The sequence below is a fragment of the Xiphophorus couchianus genome, chromosome 12 (genome assembly GCF_001444195.1).
Source record: "Xiphophorus couchianus chromosome 12, X_couchianus-1.0, whole genome shotgun sequence".
In the NCBI taxonomy this organism is placed as follows: domain Eukaryota; kingdom Metazoa; phylum Chordata; class Actinopteri; order Cyprinodontiformes; family Poeciliidae; genus Xiphophorus; species Xiphophorus couchianus.
In genome coordinates, this window is record NC_040239.1 from 15,877,811 (window position 1) to 15,903,902 (window position 26,092).

Genomic DNA, 26,092 nt, shown 5'->3' on the forward strand with positions numbered 1-26,092 from the left:
CAGCTGATTACTACCAGCTTGATTGCACAAAAATGATGTCTTTTTGTTTTGTTTTGTTTTTCTGGCGCATACTCCAAGCAGAGTGCAGAGGATCAGCTGCAGAGCAGCAACACTAAAGAAGAGGGGAAGGTCCGGTCAGATGGTGTGAAGGAACACGGCATTGAGCTGATGTCTGCCCTGACTGTCAACATTTCTGCTAGAACCACGACTACAAGTCACATAGACACTCTACTTTCAAAATAAAAATACCGATGTACAAAATATAGTTGATATTAGACATGAATTAACAGATTTCCAAACTTTTGGATTCATATGAAATGTTTCAGTTTTTCATTGAGACAGAATCATAAGAGGTTTTTCCTTCGTTTTAGTTCTACGTCACAGATAAATTAGGTTTTTATTTTCTAATTGCGTACCTCTTGCTGGATAGAGATCCAGTTTTCTCCAACAACAATTAAAGAACCTCCAAGTGTCAATTCACAAAACAGAAGGAACAAGAAAGCTTAAATGACAGGGTTGCTTTATTCATTTCACGCTTTAGCCCACATATATTACAAGACTGTAAAAGGCTTGAAGATCACTGGATTTGACGTGAGTCCGACTTTACATAGGGCCTATATGAAGAGACTTGTGCAGTGAAGCAGGACAGACAAAATGACACAGATAACGCTGCATTTTCTGTCCGTGGAGGCTTCAGCTGAAAGCAAACCAGTCCAGGGCCCTGAGTTCAGCCAGCCTAATACAGCACAGCGCTCAGGCTTCCAGCTGCATCAAGAATAACAAGCTGTGAAGTCCTGGCTCTCTCTGAGTAAGAGTGTGTGTGCATAGTAAAGGTCTTATGTGAGAACCACCCTGCCAGAACTAATGCTTGGCCCCTATCAAGGTACAGCTTGCACAACCGTACTCTAAAACACATGCCGGTGCAAAACACTGGAGACAGAAAAAATGAGAAAAGACTTTACAGCTGAGAGAGAAAGAATGGAGCAGACAGAGAAAGAGGTTCCTGAGCGAGGCACAAACCAGTTCCCATTTACACAGCAACCATACTTGATAGGGATGCACAGATATTAAAATCTGGGCAGATACTGATGCTGATGTAGCTGATAACCAATATCTACCAACATTACTTACATTTTCCCTACCCTTTCAACATCATGAAAAATCTACCGTACTGCTGACATCACTATCACAAGGCCAATCCCCTTCCCTCCTAAAACACACACACTAAATAAACGTTAGTAATTATTATTATGAAAATAATCAGTCGATAACGATAGCAATGCCAACATATTGTGCATCCTGAATAATTGATCCACTGATGGATAAAAGTTGCAACACACACAAATGTGGAACATTTGATAAAAGTACACTAAACCTGCAGCTCATCTGGCCTTTTAAGTCCAAATTAAATGAGTAAATACAAAAAGTTGTTGTAAAATGATGATTTAATTTATTAACGAAGAAAAGCTATTAAAACCAACATTAAAATAATCCAGTGACTTCTAGTGAAAATTGTAAACAGCTTACAAACTATGAAAACCTGCCGGTCAAAATGTTAGTCTTCACTAATGCTCTTTTCTCCTCACTGTTTATTGGCTTATTTAATAGCCTGTGCACCATCTGATTGTGATTATGCTGCACCTGATTTGTCTGTCGGCGGTCTCCACGCAGACTTGTTGGGCGGGGACGTGCTTCCATTGCTCCGCCTCCTTCACCATCGCCTCAGCATCCATAAGGCCAAAGCCGTACAGGTGGCTGACTGCAGAAACAAGGAATGTTTTAGTGGTTTTAATCTGTATGCAGACAAACATACAACATAAGGAAAACATGTGACTGCAAGAATGAAATCATTCTCTTTTCTTTTCTCTTTACCCCCACATTCCATTTTCTTTGAGCGTTAGTATTTTTCAGTATTGGTTTCAGTAAAATCCATATATCTGGTCAAATACGCTATTTGCATGCAGTGCATTAATGTATTAATGCATATTGCCAGCCAAATGCTGTACATTAATAAAGTGATGATGACTGTGATTCCATATGTTGTGCAGCTATTTTTTATTCCAGTATATTACATAACACAAATGTACATGGAAAGTTTTTGCTTAAACCGATTCCCTGCAGATTTTCCGATTTAAATATTAGATGAGTCATAGAATATTACTAATATTTAAAAAAAAAAAAAAAATCAAACTACTGCCCAACTGATTGCTACATATAATGCAGTGTGAAATTCTTTCATACATCTACCCCCCCTTCTGTCACTTGGAAAGTCTCCAGGCAGCAAGTCTGCTGCCTGGCTGACCCTTAGTTCCCACTCTCCTGGTTTCTCTCCAACACACACTTTCATACGCTCCCTCTCTCTCTCATTCTCACACACACACACACCCACACACACATTCAGGTATGCGTTAATCATGCACTGAAAGTTACAAAACAGCACCCACCACATGGACCCTGACAGATGGCAGCTGGCGGCACACCACTTAGCAAGCAAGAACTGAACCTTTGGAGAAATTGCTCAAGGCCTTTTATCTCACTAAAGAAAATCTGTGGTAAAAATAAGTTATGTATCCAAACTGATGAGGTGATTAAAGAAAATGACAATAAAATCCATGATAAAAGATGGGAGATAATAAATGACTGTCTAGTAAAAGATTGTGAATCTTTTCATTTATGTGGTGTTGCAAACTGCTGCTGATTTTATCTTGCTACAGATAATCAGTTCTGGGAAAGATGAAAACATCTTCCTTTCTGAGATGTCCAAAGGTTTCATAGCATGTACTTATTAACATTATTTTACATCCTTTCAGTGCATCTTTAAATCTAACCCACAGGTTTATTTTTCTGCTAATCTCAATCTTCTTTTAGGTATTGTTTTTAGTGCAAGACTTATTTTATAGCATCATGGATTAAAAGTCATCTAAAACTGCGGTGCAGTTACCTCACACAATCAAAACAGGTGCAAATTATAACACCACCCCACACCCTATCACACATATGGGACAGTGCTTATGTTCTTTACAGCAAACCTCTTTCTCACTGCTATTAAACTGTCCACTGTCACCACATGCTTCCGCAGGAGATAGGATGATAGAAAGTCAAACTCAATGTAATCATCTGGTTTAAAAGGGCAATATGACATGTTTTCCAGGCATATAGTACCTTTTATAGCACAATCAAGTAACTATGATATCTTCAATTGTTATTAAAAAAATACTGTATATATCACACATGACTTAAGAGAAGTTTGACATTGCAATTCAACGTCGTGAAATTGGGCTTCTGTCTCTTTAAGAGAGAAAACGTGGAGGGACCTCTGAATGGCTGCCACAGGAGATTAAGGGATTTCTCAAAAATGCATGAAAGAATCAAGGCTACAATCCAGATGTGTTTATAAAGAGGGAATAACATTTAACGCAATCTAAAGGTCAAAAAAAGTCACATTTATATAATACACCCCTTTAATTAGGTTGACTTTTTCCCAATTGGCCTTTGTAGCCAAATTAAACCAGCATCAAACTGGAATGTATATAATTTTTATGGTTGAATTTTTGTCTTGTATTTTCCTGTAAAATGCCTTAAGGCTGCATTTGTTGCGCATCTAAAGTTATATAAGTAAATACATTTAATCAAACCATTCTTACAACTAAAATGTTCCATTTTATTGTTTATCCATCAACACATTTTTCCAGCTGTCCACTGGCCAGACAATGTGACCTTTATCAAACTGCAGACAGCAGGTTTCTTCCTGGTGGATCGAAGTCTTCATTTCGCAGCTCGGCCATGCCCACACTTGAGTTCACCGTTCTCTTGATGGTCGACTCATTAACACCAACATTGGCAATTTTTATTAGTTATCTGTTTTTGGCTTTCTTTATGACATTTTGCTCCTAAAGTAATCTCGTTCATTGATCTCATCTTGGATTGGTAGGAATGTTCTTGAACTCGCTTAATTTGAGCACAATCAGCCTTCTTAAAGATTTTTGGAGATATTTATGAACAATTTTGCAGTCCGAGCAGCACCTTTGATTTGGTGATTTTACTTTGCTTGTGTCTGTGTTTGTAAGGATGTTTACCGTTATAACCAGCGGCATTGGTCTTCCAGTCAGGAGCGCTAAGATGTCCAGCTCTTGAGGTTTTCACGATGATGTGCTGAACATCTCTCCATGTTAGAAAAGTACTAAGGTAGGAAAAGCATTAACACTGCTTAGTCATAAAGTATAATACATAATGTCACATATAATGCAGTACAAAGAGATCATTAGAAGACAAAATATGTGTTTTAAGAAGCATTCATTAAATATGAATACATAAATAACCTTATGCAGGGTTAATTATCCACCAGAAAAACATGATGAATAATTCATTGTAATGTCAACAGATTAGAGTAAAAAGAAGATCAACCAAAGGACTTGGAAGGGCAGATGATCATTAATATACACAGACTTATCTGTGTTATCAGAGTAAATTTAGACAACAGTGCAGAGGGCAGATAGTTAGATGAAAGAGGAACGTAAATATGCAAGATGAAAGAGTTTAAAGACAAATCACAAAGAAGAACAAGAGATTGTAATATGAAAGCATAAGGTAAAGAAACCAGTCATATACTGTGTATGGTAGATTAGATTAGAGAGCAAATTACAGAGAGCACAGATGAAGAGCTGCCTCTTGATGTATCCCTTAGTTTTCCTTTTTTAGATCTCACGTGAGAGCTATTACAAGATAGCAGCCATGTGTCTGAAGTCCTTTGATGCCCAAACAGGAGATTAAAGGCAAAAGAAACAGGAAGAAGTGGGTCACCAAGTTTCATGGGATTCCCTTCGATCTCATATGTTTGCCAGATGCTCTGCTCCCTCCCTCGTGTCACTGCCTCACCATCTGAGACCTCCAGACTTCTCAATAATCCAAAACGCTTGAAGAAACTGTCAAATATTATGCTTGTTCTCCATAGTTTGGGTTTTAGAAGCTAACAATGTTCTCTGATACAACACGAGAGAGAGAGAGACGAAGAATAGCAATCGACTTCCTGCTAAATCGCTTACATAAGAGCAGGTATATTTAAAATCCTGAACATCTGCGCAGAGTCTGAACGTCACGTATTTAGCTACTGCACATGTTTCCAGAGAGGTGTTTACATATGCTTGTTATTCAGACAATTTGGGGCTTTTTGTGAAACTAAAGAAACACCAATCAACCTTGGATTCTTCCATAAGGGAAAGATTAGCAATTTAATGCTGAGAATCAATCCAATACATGGAAAATCCAAGGTAAAATCTGGTTTGTTAAAAAGAGGTAGACGTTTCCTATGAAAACAAACATCTATGAAAATACCTGGATCAAATCTCTATAAAGTAAAACAGGCTGATGCTTAAAAAAAAACACATAACATAGTAGCGCTCTGAATAAATCAATCTCTGACCAGTGTTCTCAAGGAGCCCGCTCTTATTAAATCCATGAGAATATTCAACATCTAGAACAACTGGCTGGAAATAAAATGTCAAGAGCAAAATAAATAAAGGGTGGAAGCGCAGATAAGTCCTGAAAGAAGTCAGAATAATTAATGTTCGGATCAATATTAATAGGCTAAGCTGCCACTGCGTAATTATGGTTCCATTAAAGTTTTATGGTCATTAATTAAAAGTGACTTTGGCATTGCTATCTAGGCCATGACCGCCTTCCCATAAACAAGCCAAAACTAATTAACGGAGGAGCTCACAGACAGCAGGAATCTGCAGCAAATAAAAAAGTCTAATATACGTTTCTCTCTTCTTCTCTGAACTGCAATTATGGATGGAAATAAAGCTGGAAAACAAGGAATTTTGAGGAAAAAAGGAAAAGAGAAGGAAATAGACATTCAAACTTTCACCTCTCTATAGTCTATTTACAAAGGGACACCAGTAAAACCGTGGTGAATTTATTTTTCCACAGAGAAAAAGAGGAAAACCAAGTTTAGGTTTCATCCATCTTCTGTCTTCTTGAAGACTCCCTTTCCAGTGTGAGGTTTATCAGACATATTATTCCTTCCTTTTCATGTTTCCTGATCACTTTAGCATTTTTATGTTACATAAAGGAAGGAATCAGAGAATCATACCAATAGTCAAACATGGTTGTGGCAGTGTGATGATCTGGGCCTGCTCTTCTGCTTTAAGACCTCAGGCACCAGATGTAACTGTTTCAACCATGAATTCTCCTCTCAACCAAAAATTATGCAGCAACATGATCTCAACACCATCAAATTTATCTCTTGGATATTCGTCAGCAAAGTCTAGTCTTGATTTAGATCCTGTTGACGATAAACAGTCCAGTTTTCCCAAAGACTTGGTCGCAGTTGTTGACTCAAAGGTTGGATTTTCACACAGCCATTTTGGTTGGACAGCTTATTCCCCTCATTAAAATAAATTATCATTTGAAAACTGCCTTTTTTTAAAACATTAAACTTTTTTTTACTGATTTGAAACATCAAAGTACGACCAAAAAAAAGCAAAAATAGAAGAAATCTGAAAAAAAGTAAATTATTTTTGAAGCCTGGTGGTTTAAGAGTTTGGCCTGCATGTGTATGGCTGCATGAAAACCCAACCAAGCCAGCAGCGTGAAAGTCAGTTCAGAAAGAAGTCGGTTTCCCTCACAGGACTAACAAAGAGCATTGTTGCTGTGATGGAGCCACAGAAAAGCAGAAAGCAAGCAGGGAAGAAACCGTGTGTGATAATCTTGTTGAGAAAACGGGCTTATGATCCCGGCACTGCCTGGAAACCGAGAATATTTTCTGTTGGGAGGATTTGGATCGGATTATCCAGGTTAATCGACGTGACCTCAGTTATCCGAGCTGCTCAACATGTGATGATGGGCCTAATTCAAAGTCTCTGCACCTGCGCTGCACTGTTGCCAATTCATGAATTTATTACAATATTGATACCCAGAACGAATTTAAAAGAAGAACCTGATGGCATGGAGCAAAAGAGAAAGGTCATGGAGGATCAAGAAGGGATTATGGCAAAACACTGAAACAGATCAAAAAATGACTTGCTTTTAATAAATATTTTTTCTAGGTTTTGGTCTCGCTTTGATTAATAAAATCTGAAAACTAAATCTAAAACAAAGAACAGATTATATAGATGAACTGAAGTGTTTGTTTTGTGAGAATGAAGTTTTCTTTTTAATCGACTGTTGAGGTAATGATCAGAGTTAAAGGCAAAGGCATAAAGCAAAGCGGCTCATCGTTTAAATTTCTGCAACAAACAATCAAAATGCTAATGAGTCATCCACCTGCCTCTGGATCCCAGTGCATGTATTCATAATTTACCGCCGTCGGGAACAATCCCGAGTAAGTCTTCTTACAGTTTGCACACACTGCAGCTAAACGTGGCTGCCGCTTCACAATAGTCAGTTTAATCCTGATAAAGCCCCTGAAGATAACCACTGAATGAGCATGATGACAAACGATCTGAAAAGTAGCAATTAAGTTCAGTACTGCAAGAACGTTCCTCACTTCAAAACATAAGCAAACAATTGAAAACTCTGCTCTGCTTTCAAAGGCCAAAAGGTCAAAGAGTTGAGAGAAAATCAAGGAGAATTTTAGACTTTTTTTCAACATTCAGTGCACTGATAAAACAAAGACTCCTGCATCTCCAAGCGATGAAGTGCATTTGTATTGTTGACAATGTGAAGTCTCACATGTTCCTTTTATAGATCGGTGCGATAAGAGGACAACAGGGCATTAGAGGTTAGTGGCGGGACAAAGGGATGAGAGGATGAGGTTAAGTGGATCTTACTTTGCTTCCAGGGCCAGAGCAATGATGGCAGCTGCCATGGGAGCCGAGGCTGATGTCCCGGTGTGACTGTCTGTGCATCGGTGTCGCAGGTCTGTTGTGATCTGAGGATGAGGGAGCAGGAGAGACTCAAAAAGATGGATCTAACACAGACTACAATTAAGATGGGGATAAATGACAGAACTGTGGAGGAAGACGGCAGTGATGACAGGTAGAACGGGAGAAACAGGTTACGTTCACACAGCAGGTCTTAACTTATTTCCAATTTTTTTGCTGAAATCTAATTTTTCTTGTTGTGTTCATATTACCGAATGATGCAACTGAGATAAAACTTCTGTGTCACAACCACCAAAAGACCCGCATACAAGAACGTTGATGTCATAGGAGGGCACAGTTTAAGGAAGTAATAGTGGATGGAGCCGGTTATGGATCACTATTAAAATTATTTAGGGACGACAGTATTGTTACAAGATCATAACACGAAAGAAACTAAGAAGAAGACATAATAGCTAATAACAATGGCCTTTTGTGGAGCACTGACTGCAACTTCTGTAGAAAAGTCTGTTTGGGCGTGAAGTCAGACCAGAAGTGGCTTAACTGTGACTAACAAACTTCTTTCATAATTTAATTGTTATACTTTTTAGCCATTGTTTATGTCTGGATTTACCCCGTCTGGCTTCTTCTGGTGAAGAGTTATGACGCAAATGTCACGTCGATGATGTAAAAGTCGAACAAAATTCGACATGACCGTTTAGACTTCTGACGCCTTAAAAACGTTTGGCTGCGTTTCCAATTTAGTTTTAAGTTTTATGTTGTTTTATGTGGTCATATGTCTGTTTCTGTATGTACTGCTGCTGCTCTCTGCACCTTAATTTCCCTTTGTGATGAATTAAGTTTTATTGAATAGACTTGAATAAAGTTTTTTTTTGTTTTTTTTGTATGAAAAGATTGGAATTGGGCCGCCCAGACTGCCATAGAAACATCTGTTTTGGGTCACATTTACCTGCTGAGTAAACGCAGCCTAAGAGACAGACTAAAGAGATGAGTATCAGCCAGATTTAAACACACCTGAAATCACTCAGACACACATTCCAGCTTTCATGCAAAAACTCACGTCAGTTTATTATGAAAGAAACAAGAGACACATTGTGTTAAGCAATATGATGTAAGAAAAGTTATTAAAAAGCCGTAATATTTACTTTGATTGCGCATACATTAAACAGCTTGACATTCAGTTGGCCAAGAATAACTTGGATCATTTCCAGTCTGAGCTCTCATCAAATGGAGCTTGTTTGGACTGGAAATATTGAGGGATTATCTGAACACAAACTGGACCTTACCATCTGCTGTGGATTGGCCAAAAGTTAAGACACACAAGCTTCTACTTTTCAAAAGCTTTACAGAAACTGTGTGCGCGTGTGTGTGTGTAATGTCAGTGTGAGGAATGTAGCAAGAAGATGCTGAACAAGCCAGTTCTTCATGGTCAGACATCTTAGTTCATCCCAGTGATGTGGTTGAAAGCTGTCAGACAAAGTCATAGTGCTTTAACCACATTCACAATGAAGAAAATAAATGTCTTCTTAAGAAGAAGAGGCTTTATGTCCAACTGGAGCCAGCTGGCTGAGTTAAGAAACGAGGAATGTGGTGTGCTTGTAGACAGACGTTAGGCTGCCGAGCACACCTGCAGGGAACAACTACAATAGCTCTTCTCCTGCTTTTTCTTTTAATTTGATAACAGAAAGGAATGATTGCAGATGATACACACTCAATATGTACATCTTGAAGTTATGATGATCAGTTTCCACAAATTAAAAAATCCCAAACATACCCAACAAACACAAAGCCAGTGTCATACTCACGATCTTTCGGTCGTAGTTCTCGCCGCTGCTGTACGTAGTGGTCAGGGTGGACGAGCATTCCTCCAGGTACCAGGGCTTTCGTCCGCTCTCGGCCGTGCTGGAAATGGAGATGGTGTAGATGGAGTTGGTGTAGCCGTCGCAGGAGCAGTGGTCTCTGCTGCGCCCACCGTTTCCTGAAGCCCAAACAAATATAGAGCCACGGCCCTTCCTTCCCTGAAAGAAAAAGAAGCAGTTGCTCCACTTATTTCATCTTTAGATTAATGTCTCGGGTAACGGAGTGAAATCACAAAATGAAGCAAATTCACAAGTGCAGTTGAAGCCCGGTCATAAGCAATAAATTGTTATCAGATTACAGTTCAAGCTGTAGTAAGATTCAGTAAAACTTTACTCGAAATAAACACTGAAATCAGAAGGACATTGGCCCTCCAATTTTCTACATTTGGTCCCAAAGTCCGGTTCGTCAAAGCTCTCACATTCATCATCATCCTCAGAGTATTTACTGTCAGGCACGGTACTGTCGTCTTTAGAAGTTGTAACCATGACAACCACAGCTGTAATTTGGTGCATGTATAACATTTTTATCTATGGTGTCTAAAGTGCACTGTAAAATATGCAAATGTCGGAGATCACTACAATGTCCACTATCAAATAGATACGAATGTACAGGTTTCAAAAATGTCCTCACTCAGACATTTGCTCGCCTGTCAAACTCTAAAAATACTGAAATCAGTTAAATATAAAATTATTTTCTACCAATTTTTCCAGATATATGAGCATATTCTATATGTGTATGTAGTCAAAACTTACTAAAAAGGAAACTAATAGTCTGAATTAACACAGTGAGGTTGTCAGGAGCGCTCAAGATCAGCCAGGAGTGGGTGAAAAAAAAAAAGATCCAACAAACAAACTGGCACTGAAATTCACACCAGTTGCTTATACACACTAAACACACAGACTCACAAACACTAATACATGGTAATAAAAGGTAGGATGGAGTTTTTCAAGAGAAGGCTTCTGTCAGACAGCGATAAGCGCATGAAGCCCCTCTGTGAGTTAGAGGAGGATCAGTCGGGACTAAAGGCTGGCAGGTGAAAGTGATGGAGAGCACTTTTATAAGCAGTTAACAAAGGAAAGGGGGTATTACACAAAAGGATGGAGGATAGTGAAGGAGAGGAGGCAGAAGAATGATTAAGTGCTATATAAACATGGCACAGACAAGTTAAGATCTGATTAAATCATATATATAGCAGCACATCACAGGATGTAACTCTCACCACAGGCATCAGTTATACTGCTAACACCTCAGCTCTGAGTAAACCGTCTCTTCAGGGTGTCTCTCAGGTCCATGTCACACTAACAAGCACGCCACTTTCACTCATCCTCACTAACCCAGCTGTACGGGGACAGTGGGACAGATCCACCTGCCCAGCTTCCACAGCTGGACAGCTGTCTTCCTCACCTCTGTCATCTGTAAATCCCAAACAACCTCCACCTTTACATGTTTTCTTTTTGTCCAGACTTACGGTTGTAGCCAGTAATAATACAGAGTACACCTTACATTCAGATAAACACCATTAACTCTTCTCCCTCGCTACTACAACATCTTCTTCATTAATAGAGAGCTGACTAAAGCAAACAGTGTGAATGTGCAGGCTTATGTTCATGCCATTAAATCACTTCACCCCCATTGACCTCTGCTGCAGCTTCCCACTCGACTCAGACACTCTGCCCTGTGACTCAATAAGCGCCACTTTGTTGGTGTGAAAAGCAGCCGATGAATATGCAAATGAAAATATGCTAATAAAGAAGCATTGCACTGAAATGTCAGGAGGAGGACTGTAGGTAGAAAATGGCAACAGATATCTCTGATCAGGAAAATGTTCAGTTTTTGGCTGGTTAATGGTTTACATGTTTATATATGATGGGATATTTCTGCATGTAAAATGTGAATCCAAATGCGCTCACCATGCGAATGCCGTTCTCAAAGGCCTGCCTGGCCAGAGACGCCGGTCCGTCCACGGTCTTCCCATCGTCATCGGGTCCCCAGCTGGCGCTGTAAATATCAATATGCTGCGGGTTGAGACTCAGAGACCTGGCCTCCACCATGTCTGTTACATCTCCGTCCAGCATTCGGACACCTAGCGTACAAACAGAAACAAAACCAAACACTTCATCTTTTCCACTAAAAAAAGATTTAAGAGGGCAGTCACTGAAACCCAGCAAACTTATCAAGTACTTCTGTGTTGCATTTTTTGTCTCAGGAAAATATATGAAATTAACAAGCACTGCATTTCTGCAACACAATCCTTCAAAGCCTTGAGGAGAAAAAACAAGAAAAAAACTGAGGGGGAGTCTCCTGTAAAATTTAGTGGCTCTGTTAGGCTGTGAAGGGCATGTCTGGCTTTTTACCTTTTTGTCCATTTTTACTGTTCCGAGTGATTCCTGGGATGAGACACTGCTAATAGATTTGCATACCCCCAATTAATGTGAAATCTAGTTAATGATTTGATCGGCATTAACAACTAAACTGGAAATTTCACCAACTCTACGGTTTTCTAACCAGAGCACCCTGTACATTTACTGACAGTCCAAATGAAGAAGGAAACAAAAAACATTGAAATCGTGGTTCTATTTCATCCCTACTGACCGCCAGAGGCGGTGCTTCAAGCACTGAATGATCATTCTTGCGCATGCGCAGGTCGAGTACTAATGACAACAAAGTCACCTGTGACCTGCCGGGGACCCACGTGACTATATAGAGTCACTAATGACAACAAAGTCACCTGTGACCTGCCGGGGACCCACGTGACTATATAGAGTCACGTGGGTCCCCGGCAGGTCACAGGTGACTTTGTTGTCATTAGTACTCGACCTGCGCATGCGCAAGAATGATCATTCAGTGCTTGAAGCACCGCCTCTGGCGGTCAGTAGGGATTCATAGAACCGTAGTTACGGTAGTAACTTTCGTTTTGCTCCAACTATTAGATTCAGTGCTTTTTTTTTTAACCCTCTTTAAAATCCCAATATATTTTGTTAAATCAACTCTGGATTAAACCTAAAATCTAAAAACATTTAGACTTGTCAAACCTGGTGGGTTCAAGGAGGTGCCAAAAATAACATTAATCCAATTTATTTATTATGAACCATAATAAACTAATAAAAAATGTAATGAACATTTAAAATGCCTTGAAATTTATTTCATATAATTTGGGGGTACACTACATGTTTATAAACTATAAAACATATTAGAGAATATACAAAGTACAGTGAAACCTTTAAAAAACATTTTTTTAAATCAAGAGTTAAACATACTGAACTACTGACCTCCTATTCTGGCATTGTAGGCAATACCCACAATGCAGTGAGAGTTGTTTGCAGCTGCAGCGACTTCACCTGCACAGCGTGTACCATGTCTGAAGACAGAGCAGGAATAAACAGCTTATCATTGCACAATTTCAAGCACTCTCAGTTGATACAACTGTACAGATTTACGGAAGTAAATTTAGACACCAGAAGGTACCAAGTATATAATGTAAACCTGCAGATTTTAAAGGAAAATTAATAGATGAAGGAAAGCGCAGGTCTTTAAAACGTGAACATGGTTGAAGAAGTTGTAAACACAAAGAGCTGACATTAAGGGATATGCAGGCTGAAAACATACAGAACATCTTCAAAAATATACATCAGAATCGCTTCTTTATAAATGTAGAAATCCAGAGACCTTGTTTTGATATTCTCTATGAGAAGCGCCCAAGCTGTATACTTCCACCGGACCAGAAGAGGACAAAGACAGCTTTAGCAATGCCTAAAAGTAATAAGTTTGACACGTGCGTGAGAGGGTAACATTCCTTGAGTAACTGCAGCAGTGACAATCGAGCCAGGTCAGCGACCATGACACAAACATGGCGTGTTTGTGTCTGCTGCCTTCTCCAAAACACCGCTTTCCAGATCTACACAAACACACACACACCTCCTACAGAGAACATCTGCATCACAACTCACACAGACACAACCCCAAGAAACAAAAACGATCTCTAAAAGCAGCCATGGAAAACCAGCAAACAGTTAAACAAAATCCACCATCAAAAAAATAAAAAATAAAAAATCAAAGGGAGCTCCAGAGTCCTGAAAGCATTTTAGGCTGAATAAAGTTTGTGTGTCAAATCATCTCAAGGTAACAAAAATTGATTTACGTAACAGAACTGTACACTGAAACATCCTCACTTGCTGCTGATGTTATATCAAATATCTTGAATCAGTTCTTTAAAATGAACCATTCATGAGGAAAATCTAGGCTATAAATTCAGCCAATCTTCACTTGAGTGCAGACACTGATGCCAGTTTAATAATTTGTTCATATTTTTTCATCTTATACTTTGTTCTTAATCAGAAAAAAGAACCCTATACAAGTATATTTAACAATAATTTTAAATATATGTGTATATATATCCTTTCTATTTCAGACCTAAAATAAATAAATAGATGAATGACAGAAAGAGGGGGACTTTTAAGTTGAACTCAACCTGTACCTCAAGTCTCAATGAAATATGAAGTTTCTTTTCTTAGAGATTTTTATGTTCAATGTTGATGGATTTATCATGACATGGGACCGAACTGCTGCCTGCATCAGAAAATTACGAGGTACTTTTGAGCAAAATGTGAAGAGACAGAGTACTTCATTTTTGGCAAGACAATGTAATAATACGACCAAACTGAACTCCTAAAAGAAAGTGGAGTCGGGCTGCTTTAAATTCTCCAACACTCAGTTCTGAACCAAATCCTGCAGAAGATCTATGGAGATGACGGGAGCTGAAATCTGCCGCTTTCTTACAGGTTCTTGCACCTTAAAGCCAGTTTGATGCTTTGAAGCTGCAAAAGTCACAGGAAAGTCTAGATGACCTCTAATCTGCTTCAGGGTTCTGCATCTGAACGTAACAGTTTTCCACAAACGCAGCTCTTATATCAGCCCTGAGATATTCAATCAATGTACACAAATATGTGCTGTACTCCCCATTCAGACACATGTGGGAGTCGCATCAACAAGAATGACCTTCATTTGCTATCTTCCAGTTGTAAAGACAGTGATTTCCACATCATGACTTGTCTCCAGCTCGTGCCTCCGCATCTCGCTCACATTTCCAGCTGTGAGAGCACGTCTCCAGCAGAAAACCTCCAGCTGTGAAATGCATGTGTGAGCAGCATCTGCAGGAAAAATAACTTAAATTTCACATTTTCTGACTTTTACATCTTTTTTCAGACTAATTGTTGGATAATTGTGGAATTATGCAAGATTAAAAAGAATCTGTTTAGCTGTAAATATAAAACTCAAACAAATAAAGTGACTACAGATTAGTAATCTGACTTTTTAGCACAGTTAATTAGCTCCCTCTCCTGCACTGTCCAACCTGCTCACGTTATCGCAGTAATCCCTAAAACTGTCTTTCTGGCCTTCTTTTCGTTCTTTAGTACTTGTGTCTGTATTTTTCACTGTCATCACATCTGTGCTGCAGTCACTCGTGGATCTCTCTGCTCAACCAGAACCAATTTTCAGCAGATGGAGCCACCAGAGCATCTCATTTTCTGTACATAAGTTAATTTGGATCCAGTTCTAATATCCTTACAGATATTTTCATGAATGTTTCTGTTAATCCTGTGTTGTTTCTGATGCATTTCAGACCATAAAAGACTATCGAGTTACAGCTTTTGTTCGTTTTCAAATGTGTCATATAAATTAATTTTAAAAAATCATACCAGTATTCCTGTTTTTTAGTGTAAAGAAGGCAGCCAATGCTGAAAATTTCTTAGGCCAAAGTCATAAAATCTCCACTACTGAGTAGATCCACCTAGAAACCCTATGAAATTGTTTTAGTCTTTAAATCAAGCAGGTGTTAGTTTCTAATTTTACAGACCTAAAAAACACACAGGTAGATATTACAAAAACCTAGCTGAAGCTTTGCATCATCAAACTGTTAGAAAGTTCATTATACTTTGATTTTAGCTGAAGGCCGCCTGATTAGAAAATAATGTATTTAAAAATGCACTTCAATACTTGCACCCACAAAGAGGGGTTTACCAGAGAACAACTCCAGAATATGAAAGTGCAGAAAAAAGAATGGCACATTTGACCCAGATCAAGAACCACAGGTGCAGTTAAGCCAAAAGTTAAGTGTTTTCTGGGCACATAGTGCTATTTTATACCACAATCAAGTAACTGTGTTACCTTCAGCTTTAAAAATGACGTATAAATCAAAAACTTCAAAGAAATTTCACTTCCATATCCAACTCCTTAAAATTGGCTTCTGTCTCTTTAAGAACCTCCTGTCCTTTTCGACACTCCTCTTTCAACGCATCATCACAATAAAGCTTCTCCATGCCGTCCATTGAACAAACTTAAGAGGTCAGCAGGTGCACATTTCCCCCAGGTGTTTGCTAATTGCTGCTGCCGCTAGTCTGGTGGAGCTGAGTGGGGGAGGTGCAGGGAAGAGCTGCGCTGTGGGGCGGGAGGTCAAGGATTCCTCAAACATGCATGAAAGAGTCAAAACGTCACCCTGAGTATGTTTGTGATGACACGACATAAAGATCAACAGCTACATTTTACATAATATGCCCTTTAACCATTCTTAGACCTTTGTCATTTTGAAAATAAAAGGGAATAACATTTTGATAATGAAACATTTTTATAGACTGTGAACCCTGAGATGAAGATTGGTTTCAACAAGCCAGTTATCTCATATCAACATGAAAGATGTTTCCACTAAAGACATCTGAATTAAAAAATAAAACATAAAACTGCTCCACCCTATGATATTAATACAAAAGGTCATAAAATAGCAACACCCAAAGCCTTATAAGTGAAAAATTCAACCTGGAGCTCATTCAGCTGCATCTGCAGCCCTCATGCTGTCTCTTTAAGACATCACCAGCAGGGACTGAGCCACTGCCACGACACTTGTGTTGCTGCAGCCAAACACACAATCAAACAAAAAAAATAAATAAAAGAGGAGGAGGGGAAATCACTTGCTGAGCTAAAGCCAAGCTGGCACAAGACAAGTGCATAGACAAGTGAGTTTGTTTTTCTCCCCATTCTTACACAGCCACTCTCACATTCACATTCTTCCAAACAGAAAAAACCACAAGCTTCCCACAGATATCATCACAATCAAATTCTCTGTCACTCAGCAAAACCACAAGAAAGTCAGGACTGAACTAATCCATCAGAAGAACACAACTGCTTCAAAAACAGCATGAAAGCACTCCAAGATGAAGAAGAGCAAGTATACCATAAAACCCTTCCTGTCCATGACTCACTCTTTTTGTAAAAATATTTTTTCTTACTTGTTCTCATTGGTTGCATCGTATCGCGGCATGGGATCCAGATCATTGCTGTTGACGTCATAGCTTGCTTGAGGATCCTGGAAGAGACACCAAGATGAAATCAAGAATATGAAACTTCAAATTAGCTTGTAATAAAAACAGGAGGGAAAAAATGTTGACAAAGCCCAACATGGTCATGTCAATGGATCATCAAAATGCGAATCCAGCCTGAACAAACAGTTCACACGAGAGTCATAACGGCTCTGTAAATTGAATGCAATCGTAGTTAATCCACTGTGCCGAGCATTTCAGCCTTCAGCATAAACAACTCCTGGCATTAGGAGGAGTTAATAACCGCAGCACAGGCCCTGTCAAACAGGAGGAATCACTCTGACTGATAGCCTTACCAGCTGCCTGAGGCCAAGATGTTTACCTAAATATCTGACAAACTTCATCATCCCTTCATCATCTACTGTATGTAACTAGAGATGTACAGCAACATGGACAGCACCTTGCAAAAGTACAAATTGCTCATGCACTTGTGCTTTTCTTCCTATTATGTATTGTAACAGAACACCATGACGTTCTGGACACTTGTTAAGTGGAAGTAAAAATACTTTACTTTTTTACCTAAATGTTTTCTAAATGAAAATCTGAAAAGAGGGGCAAATACTTGTGTACAGCACCTCTCACTTAATGATTTTTAGACCACCATATGCTGTAAGTGTTTAGAGGTATTGCTTTACCACAGGGGCGTCCAAACTTTTTGTCACATCGACATCGAGTCTAAAATACTCAAAGGCCAAGAAAAAAAAATAAAATAAAATCAAGCAAAATAGGCTGATTTTTTATTTTATTTTGTAGGAAAAAGATGTTATTCATCATCAATCCAAAAATTTGAAATGATTTTATTAAAAGAAATTATTTTGAAATTATTTTAGGCTCGTTTGAACAGGATTTGGGTCACTTTCTTTCACAACACTTGCTATGTTCAGCAGAGTTTAATAAATTTGGGTGCAGCAAAGTCAGTTTTTCAGAAAAAGTCTCTAAATAAACGTGGTTCTACTTATCATAAAAGTTTAAAAAGACAAATTAAAAGAAAATTGTCAGTAATAGTTTTACCCTGGGTAAAAAGGAAAGGCTTTATAAACATTATTCTTGAATACAGTTGGAGGTCATTAAACAAAGAAAAAAAAACGTCCAAGGTCCCATATGGCCCCCGAGCCGGACTTTGGACATCCCTGCTCCAGCATCTTTCCACATCCAGAAACTGACATTTTTTCCTCATTTTCTATTGAAAATGGGGACAAAGCCTCAAGCTTAGTCAGACTGGATGGAGAACATTTGTTAGCCTCAGTCTGCCATCGACTCACAGAGTTCACAACAATTTGTTGTCTTGTTAACTGATTCCTCCTGCTTAGCTCTCAATTTCTCCAAAGGAGATAATTTGATAGGATCCTATTTGATAGGCTTTTCTGATTAAATGAATCCTCTCTTGGCCCATGGGTTTAGCTGGATGGTCATGTTTTCACTGGTCATACTTTCCATTTTGTGAATGTTTCTGTTAATCCTGTGTTGTTTCTGAGACTTCTTCATCATGAATCTGTTTGCTCACTAATGTTCTCTAAGAAACCGTCTGAGGCCTCCACAGATTTACTGATTAGTTTTGCATACAACATTTTGGAAAACCACACACTCTTTCCCCTGCTCCACATAAATATGCGCTGCCTTGTGTTGATCTAAAAGCTAAAAATAGCAATAAAATACATTAAAGTTCAAGTTTGATTTGTTACAAAAAGTGGAAAACTTTATACTTACTTTTGCATTTATTATACTGACAGCCTACATATACTCTAACAAGTTTAAAGAAGCTTCCTACTACAATATAGTTTGTGATTATCAGATAAAAATTCCTTTTGAGGTTTAAATTTTTCACATTTTTTTAGACTTTTATTATATAAAAAAAGATCTTTCTATAAGCCTGACCTTTTAAGACACAATATAAAGCTAGAGTCCAGAGACTACAGCATAGTTTGTATACCTACCCAAACCTCACATGTAAGCAACAGTACTTACAAAGATCAACACTTTGAAGTCACTGACAACACCAAACATAAACACATTGCCGCTCATAGTCGCCCTACACGCGCATACATACACACTCACGTAGTTCTGAGAAAGGTCCGGGTGGGTCCGCTCAATCCCATCGTCCAGAATGGTGACCACCACGTCTTTACCCGTGTAGCCCCTCTTCCACGCCCCCATGATGTTCATGTCCGACTGGCAGTTGTGGACGTCGTCGCTGCAGTGCTGCAGGGCCGGAAGCAGATGGAGAGGAGAGGTCGGGAGAAAATGGAGAGTAAATAAAGCTGTGAGGGGAAAAAGGTTAAGAACATTCAAACATGTACTGCTAATTTACAGCAAGATCCAGAGTAAACATTGCACAATCGGACATAAACAAGCTCAAACTTGTTTATCTGGAGAGTTTTTTTCCAGTTTCATTCAACCTGGTCAAATCATACAGTCCTGAAAGAAAAAACTACCTCAATCTCATTTGTGGAGAAACCAAGAACATATAAAAAATAAAAAGCTAAATTGAGACAATAACATAATTGAACTTTGCCATAATTCCATCCTCAGAAACACCTATAAGTCATAAGTATTACTTTCTGGTAGAAAAGCCAGAAAGTAATAAACTAAAAAAGCTTCATTCAATTCAGTCTGGATGAATTTTAGATGTTTTCAGTTGTCATCAAACATTTAACTTGACATCAGCAGTGATGAAGCAGAGTTTGTCAATAAGAAAACTACAAGTTGTTCTGCACAAATTGTAATTTCTAAACTGAACAAACACACTCATACATTAGCAGTGCTTGTGATTTCCTACCTAGAGTGTCAACATCACATAACGTTGCAGCAGTGGCAGAATACCTAAGATGCGTTTGGACCACGTGGTTGTGGTCCAAACCTCTTTGAATGCTATTGGTTCATGTCTTAACATTTTCACATATTGCAAGTTTTCTATCATGCAACTCTTGAACACCACTTAAAATAAGAGCAACTGCTTTGATTACTTTATCAGAGTAATGTAATTACATTAAGTTTCTCTTTGATTACTTTTTAAAATATCAAGGTAAATCACATCTTCAGTTCACATTAAGCATTCATCCAAGATTGGCACGTTTCAGCCACTCAGATGAGATATGTAATCTAAATTTAAAACATCCGACATTATTGTTTTGAAATGTTAAGAGGTCAGTGCAACACAGTTTTTACTCCTATTGCTGTCGTCACTGCTGCACCACAACTCCTGTCATTTCTGAGCACTCACAGTTGTGCGGGATATCACCGTCTCCACTTGTGATTTATGACTAGCCAAAGGGAGCACAGTGGCGGCTTGTCTTTGTGAGTTTATGGCAAACGTGTTTTTTTTAAAGAGGCTACAGACTGTTTGGAGCACAACAACATCTTGAAACTAAGAAAACATTTTACAATGCAGTTAGATTTGTGCCTTTTCAGCAGATATAACACACTTTAATCACCCGTAGCACCGGCAGCTCTAAAGTCGTGTAGGCTGGAGGCAAAGGAGGCGGCAAACAGGCAGGTGGCGCTGTAAACTGAAACTGCTTATCAACGAGCCCGTAAGTCAAGAGTAACTTCTGTAATTCTCATGAGACAATTAAAGGAAAAATATAAATAAAATGTTGGAAGCACTTTACTCTCTCTAGATTGCAGCTATATTTGAAGAACTAATTATCTACTCACTAGACAATTTAAAATGATATTATGTCGTACGACAAAACATTACTGCCAGGATTTTATGAGAGCAATCTCACAGTGTGACACTTGCAATAAAATTACACGATTGCTGTAGCTGCACAGGCTGACGGTGCCTTTTGTTTGAGTTGGCAATCCCTTATCGCTCAATGAAAATGTTAGTCAAACGTGTCCAATTTTATTTGTTTCCAGGTCAAAGTGAAATTTAGGTGCACAACTGTCAACAATGACTTTACCTTTTAGCCACTTAAAGGGGAGCTATTATGTAAAATCTACTTTTTCGAGCTTAAGATCATGCTATGATGTTGTTTTAGTCTCCGATGTCAACCACTCAGTGGCGCCTAAACGCTTGCTCTCACAAAGTGGCACCCATTGACACAAAGCTCTCCCTTGGAGCTGCAGCCTCCAATTCAAGACCTCACAGACCTCAACCATGACTCATTAACTGAGCTCCTTCAGACTAGCGGCAGCTGCAATTAGCAAATACCTGGTGGAACTGAGTCTGTTTAGTCCAACGCTCTTAAGACAGGGTTGTAAATGCCATAATACATGAACATTGTTGTGATTACGTGAAGAAGATGGAGTGTCAAAAAAACGTAGGAGCTTCTTAAAGAGATAGATGGCCAATTTCAAGAAGTCAAATTACAAAGTTATGTTTGATATATGCAGCACTCTTATAACAATTAAAGGTGGCATAGTTACTTAAATGTGCTTTAAAATGGCACTATATACCTAGAAAATACATAATACCATCCCACTGAGGAATTTTCTGCTCGTGTGTTAAGTTAGAAAAAAACATTTTCATTGTTTCAACTGTACTGCTGGTTTTTTTCAAGGAAAAGACAGGATGTAATGTTTTTTTCTTTGTCTCAGAGAAAAAAAAAGTACAGTAAAAAAATCAGTTAAAAAATACTGGCATAACCTAAAACCAAACGCAGAAAGTTCAGAGAGTTTCATCCCCCAGCTGAACCCCCCCAAATCTCTGGTCAAAGTATCAGGATTTATCTAAATCAAGTTAACAATTGACAGAGTCGAGGACACTGGACCGGTCACATACACAAAAAATGTACACCTAAAGGAGCAATGATCTGAAGGTGTACAGTAAGTAAACACCTCTGATAAGCGCCCAAACACAACTGGTATAAACCACGCTTCTAGTCGTTTTTCATACGGTAAAGAGGGACATTTTTTCCATAAAAACAACCACGATTGTTTGATTTCAGAGAAAATAGGCACATAAATCCCTCAGCTCCACTGTCACCGCAGTAATCAGGGCCACATCACAACACAACCAGACCTTTGTCCCACAAACTGGGGAAAGGTGGGCAGCACACAGTCCTCTGAATATACAGTGTACTTACAATATACCACATGCTGCTCCACTTTGCATCATTGTAGAAAATGTTGTTCTGGGCCACGCTGTTCTGGGCGGGGCTCGTCTGGGAAAAGGGTGGGACAGGTTTGTAATCCCTCTTGATCCTCCTCTTCACCACCTGCTGTTCTATCCACTCCACCTAAAACAAGCACATACACACACAGGTGTAATTTAGCAGAGATCACTACTACTAATAAAACACAGTGAAAATTAGCCCTCAAATAACACAATAAGGAAACAAGATAAAGTATAGATAAATATATAAAACCTATGTTCTAATTTATCACATGAACCAAATAAAACATTGAAAAGAGACTTAACAGAACAGATTATTAGTTACCTGTGAGCCAAGGTAATAAATTATATTTCAAGCTGAGCTGGTGCTCTGTTGATAGCATCCTCGCAATATATTTTGCAAAAGTTCTCAGGATTGATATCTCATCAAAACAAATTTATCTCTGCAACACAGAACTTCTACTTTCCAAATGACATGATAGTTGGATGTTCCCAAAAATAACGTGACTGATTACTTCTGATTTCTTCTTGATGTTGCACAAAGAAGCGATGTCATTGAGGTTATTGCTTTAAAATAAATCCCAAAATTTACCTCAGTTTAACTAAACTGCAAAACAAAATTTCTTTGGTGATCTGAACTGAGCTAAAAACGAAAGGTTCACTCTGATTTACTTTTAGATATTGAAAAAATTAGGTTATTAAAAAGTATGATTTTTATATTACTTTACAGTGGTTGTAAAAGTCTGGTTTCGACTGTAAAAGCAGCATTGATTTTACAAATGAAAACCAAAATGTGTTTTGGAAAAAGCATCACAACAACCCAAGACAAAAAACAAAATAAGTAAAAGGCAATCTTGTATTTTCTGGCTGAAAATCATTTGCTAAGATCTCATAAAAGTCTCCCAGGTGACATCAATTTCTCAAATGTTATGCGCTTGCTTCCAAGCACAAGCCAGTCCTTGGAAAAAAATTAATCCCGGTTTTAGACAGAATTTTCCAATTTCAAAAACAGCATTTTTCTGGATCAGAGCAGGACAGCTGAACCCACTGCTGAACTCTGCTTCTTTGTGTTTAGTCTAGCAGGTTTCATACCTTCAAGAGTTTACACTCAGACAGCAGCACAGAAACTGAAATGAGACCAGACACAACATGCATGGAGAAGAAAGGAAAATACTACAGAATTTAAATTTGCACTTAAACATTTGCTGCAAAGAAGACAAATCCCATTGCTTTGTATAAGTTTTAACCCTGACTGTTTGTTTATATTTTACCTTTGGAAAACTGGTGCTAAAAATGGCGTTTATAGCTAAGAAGCTTTCAGACTCTTTGAAGATCTTCCTGGTATTTTGTCTAGTTTTTACACACACAATACAGACTAAAATGTATTTAAAGTAAGCAGCAAACTGAAGGAACGAGTGTGTAAGAGTCAATTTTAACATGAATCTTTAGCTACTGTGTTACTAGTTGGTTAAAAAACAAATAGCATTTGTTACATTTCTTCAAATAAATCTCCAAAAATGCTAAAAAAAATAAAAATAAAAAAAGAATGTGGCAATTTAAACTAATTGTGATTCCATTAACTGAAAAACGTATGGTGACACAATATGCAATGATTAGCAAAAAGCGTTAACAAGACAACTGCAATTTCTGTTGTTAAAAGTAATAAAATACTGGCAAAATACCTGGTAATTCCTTATGCAATTTCTTTAGTCAATATATCTTTTATAAATAACCCTGCAAGTCATAGACTTGTGAACAAAGAAGGCTGTACAATAAAACCAGTCGGCTTTAAACCTTTAAGAAACACCAATCAGGCTTTTACCAACTGATACTGATATTAGATGCTTGACTTTTATTTAAGGAGATTAGAACAGGAAACATATTTCTCCTCATTTCGTTTTAAGCCAGCAATTAAATGTAACAAACACTAAACATAAAATGAGGGGATTACAAAAGTTTTCCCATTTGTGCACAAACTTGCATGTCCCTAATCATATCTAACTTTTTCTACAGTCAAAATACAGAAAATGCTTTGAAAGAGCCTTTTCTTTCTTGATGCATTTAATGAACATGACATAGGTAAGATTTTACGATATTCAATATTTGTTTTTGATTACAAGTCAAAGGTAATCAACAGAAAGTTGTGTAATTTCAATTACCAGAAAATTTGATCAGTGCATCACTGTTTTTTTTCCTTGTGCTTTACAGATTTTCTTTATAACTTTACTATTTATAGGTCAGAGTTTGGCAGCTTAAACAAAGATTTAATAACAAATACTCTAAATAATAGAAAACAACAGCCAGTGTGAAAATAAATAAAACCCAGAGAACCATTGATCAAGATCCATTGAAAAGATTAATAAGAACAATCTCGCTATTGTTAAAAGACATATTGACAATAAGACTCGCACATGGAGGTATTTTGTCAGGTTACAACCACAAAACATGCATTTTATTGGGATTTCATGTGAAAAATCAATAGATATAGAAACTAGCAATAATTTGTGTAAGAAGGTAGGAGGAAAATGGAACATAATTTACTAAATTTGAAAATCTAGAAAATATGTCAAGCCTTTAATTAAGCCCTCAACCTCTATGGGGTTATTTCCCTTAAAAATGATGTGGAACTTTGTCTTGCTCTGTCATGAAATGTCATTAAATTAAAAGACGTTTAAGGTTGTAGTGTGACAAACTGTAATAAAGTTCACATTTTACAAACCGTTGTGTTTTCAGATATGTATGAGGTACTGTTGTGAAGCTAGAAGTCTGACTGTCAAAGTGATGCTCAGACAAAAAAATAAAAATACACATTCAGGGCAATCAATTTATTTTTACTTTTTTGATATTACATAGTTCACCAGACATTCAGAAATCCATGATTCCCCACATATTACTCACTGTACCTCTGTAAAAGTAAAACATTTCTCTGCTTCTATGCATGCTTTGCAGATGAAGAGGAGAACGAAAACAAAAAAGAAGAACAGAAAAGCTGACATGACGACTATGGAGTGATTATCTGGTCTCATACACTGAAACAATCCACAGGATCTCTGGAGAGTTGGAAAGCGAGGCAACAAGACAAGAGAAGATGAGAGGAGGAGAGACGATAAAGAGCTGAAGTGAAGGAGTCCCAGGAGAGAGAATGAAAGAAGTCTGAGCTTGAAGAGGAGACAAGTGAAAAACAAATTGCATGAGGGACCAAAAGGGAGAAAGAGGTGGGAATAATTGATTTTATAGTAAATAATCTGGATTTCTTAGCTACATATATTGTTTTCAATGTTGTGAAGAAAGGCTAAAAAAAAAAATAGCACTTTCCATTTGTGAAGTAATTCAATAAATGTGCAGAGCACAGCAAGATATGAAAGAAATAAAATCAAGGCAAAGAGAAATAAAATGATTGGAGATGGAGAAAAAGCCTGAAGCTTCCTCCATGTGCCGAAGTCTCGGCTCATTTCACTTCGGACTACTATGAGGACCATCAGCTTCAAAGTGACCATTTACACAATCCATTAGCTCCAAAGCAAATCCCACGTAGTGTATGACCCTTCCTGCAATTTGCAAATCTAAGATCCATGAAGCCAAAGCTTTAATTGCACTTTTTGAAAACTAAAAGTAATTATTCACTCAAGTCGCAACACATACATCCAACATCTGAATAAAAATAAGACAATCATTGCATCATTTACAATACTTTTACTAAATTTTAAAGGGGCAAAGACATTGAACCTGAAATTATTTTCAAATTAAAAATGTTTACTGAATGTATAAAATCTCATTGCATTTATACAAAGCTCACTATCAACAGAAATGTGCAGATCTTTTAAGCCGGTTTTGTTTACTGAAGTCCAAAACTGTTCAGTAGCTTCTCTTGGAATTACCAGAATGTCTGACCCCAACTACAGAGAAGCAAGCTGCTTACAGGAAACATGTCCTTTTATGGACCTGAGGCTGTGGAGGCCTGCAGCCTTCATGTTGATATCAAGCAG

At 38.0% G+C, this 26,092-nt stretch overlaps 1 protein-coding gene across 7 annotated transcripts in view; it reads right to left on the reverse strand.

The window, feature by feature from the left end:
* Nucleotides 1-26,092, reverse strand: part of pcsk5b (proprotein convertase subtilisin/kexin type 5b) — a 98,786-nt gene that overhangs the window by 52,478 nt on the left and 20,216 nt on the right. For all 7 annotated transcript variants that reach the window (XM_028033215.1, XM_028033217.1, XM_028033216.1 and 4 more), the window contains exons 3-11: nucleotides 22,078-22,230; nucleotides 19,106-19,249; nucleotides 16,961-17,037; nucleotides 12,950-13,038; nucleotides 11,591-11,763; nucleotides 9,626-9,838; nucleotides 7,770-7,870; nucleotides 4,077-4,180; nucleotides 1,642-1,759 (exon numbers count right to left, since the gene is read on the reverse strand). In XM_028033215.1, coding sequence (XP_027889016.1) covers nucleotides 1,642-1,759; nucleotides 4,077-4,180; nucleotides 7,770-7,870; nucleotides 9,626-9,838; nucleotides 11,591-11,763; nucleotides 12,950-13,038; nucleotides 16,961-17,037; nucleotides 19,106-19,249; nucleotides 22,078-22,230 — 1,172 coding nt within the window. The remainder of the gene's footprint in view (nucleotides 1-1,641; nucleotides 1,760-4,076; nucleotides 4,181-7,769; nucleotides 7,871-9,625; nucleotides 9,839-11,590; nucleotides 11,764-12,949; nucleotides 13,039-16,960; nucleotides 17,038-19,105; nucleotides 19,250-22,077; nucleotides 22,231-26,092) is intronic.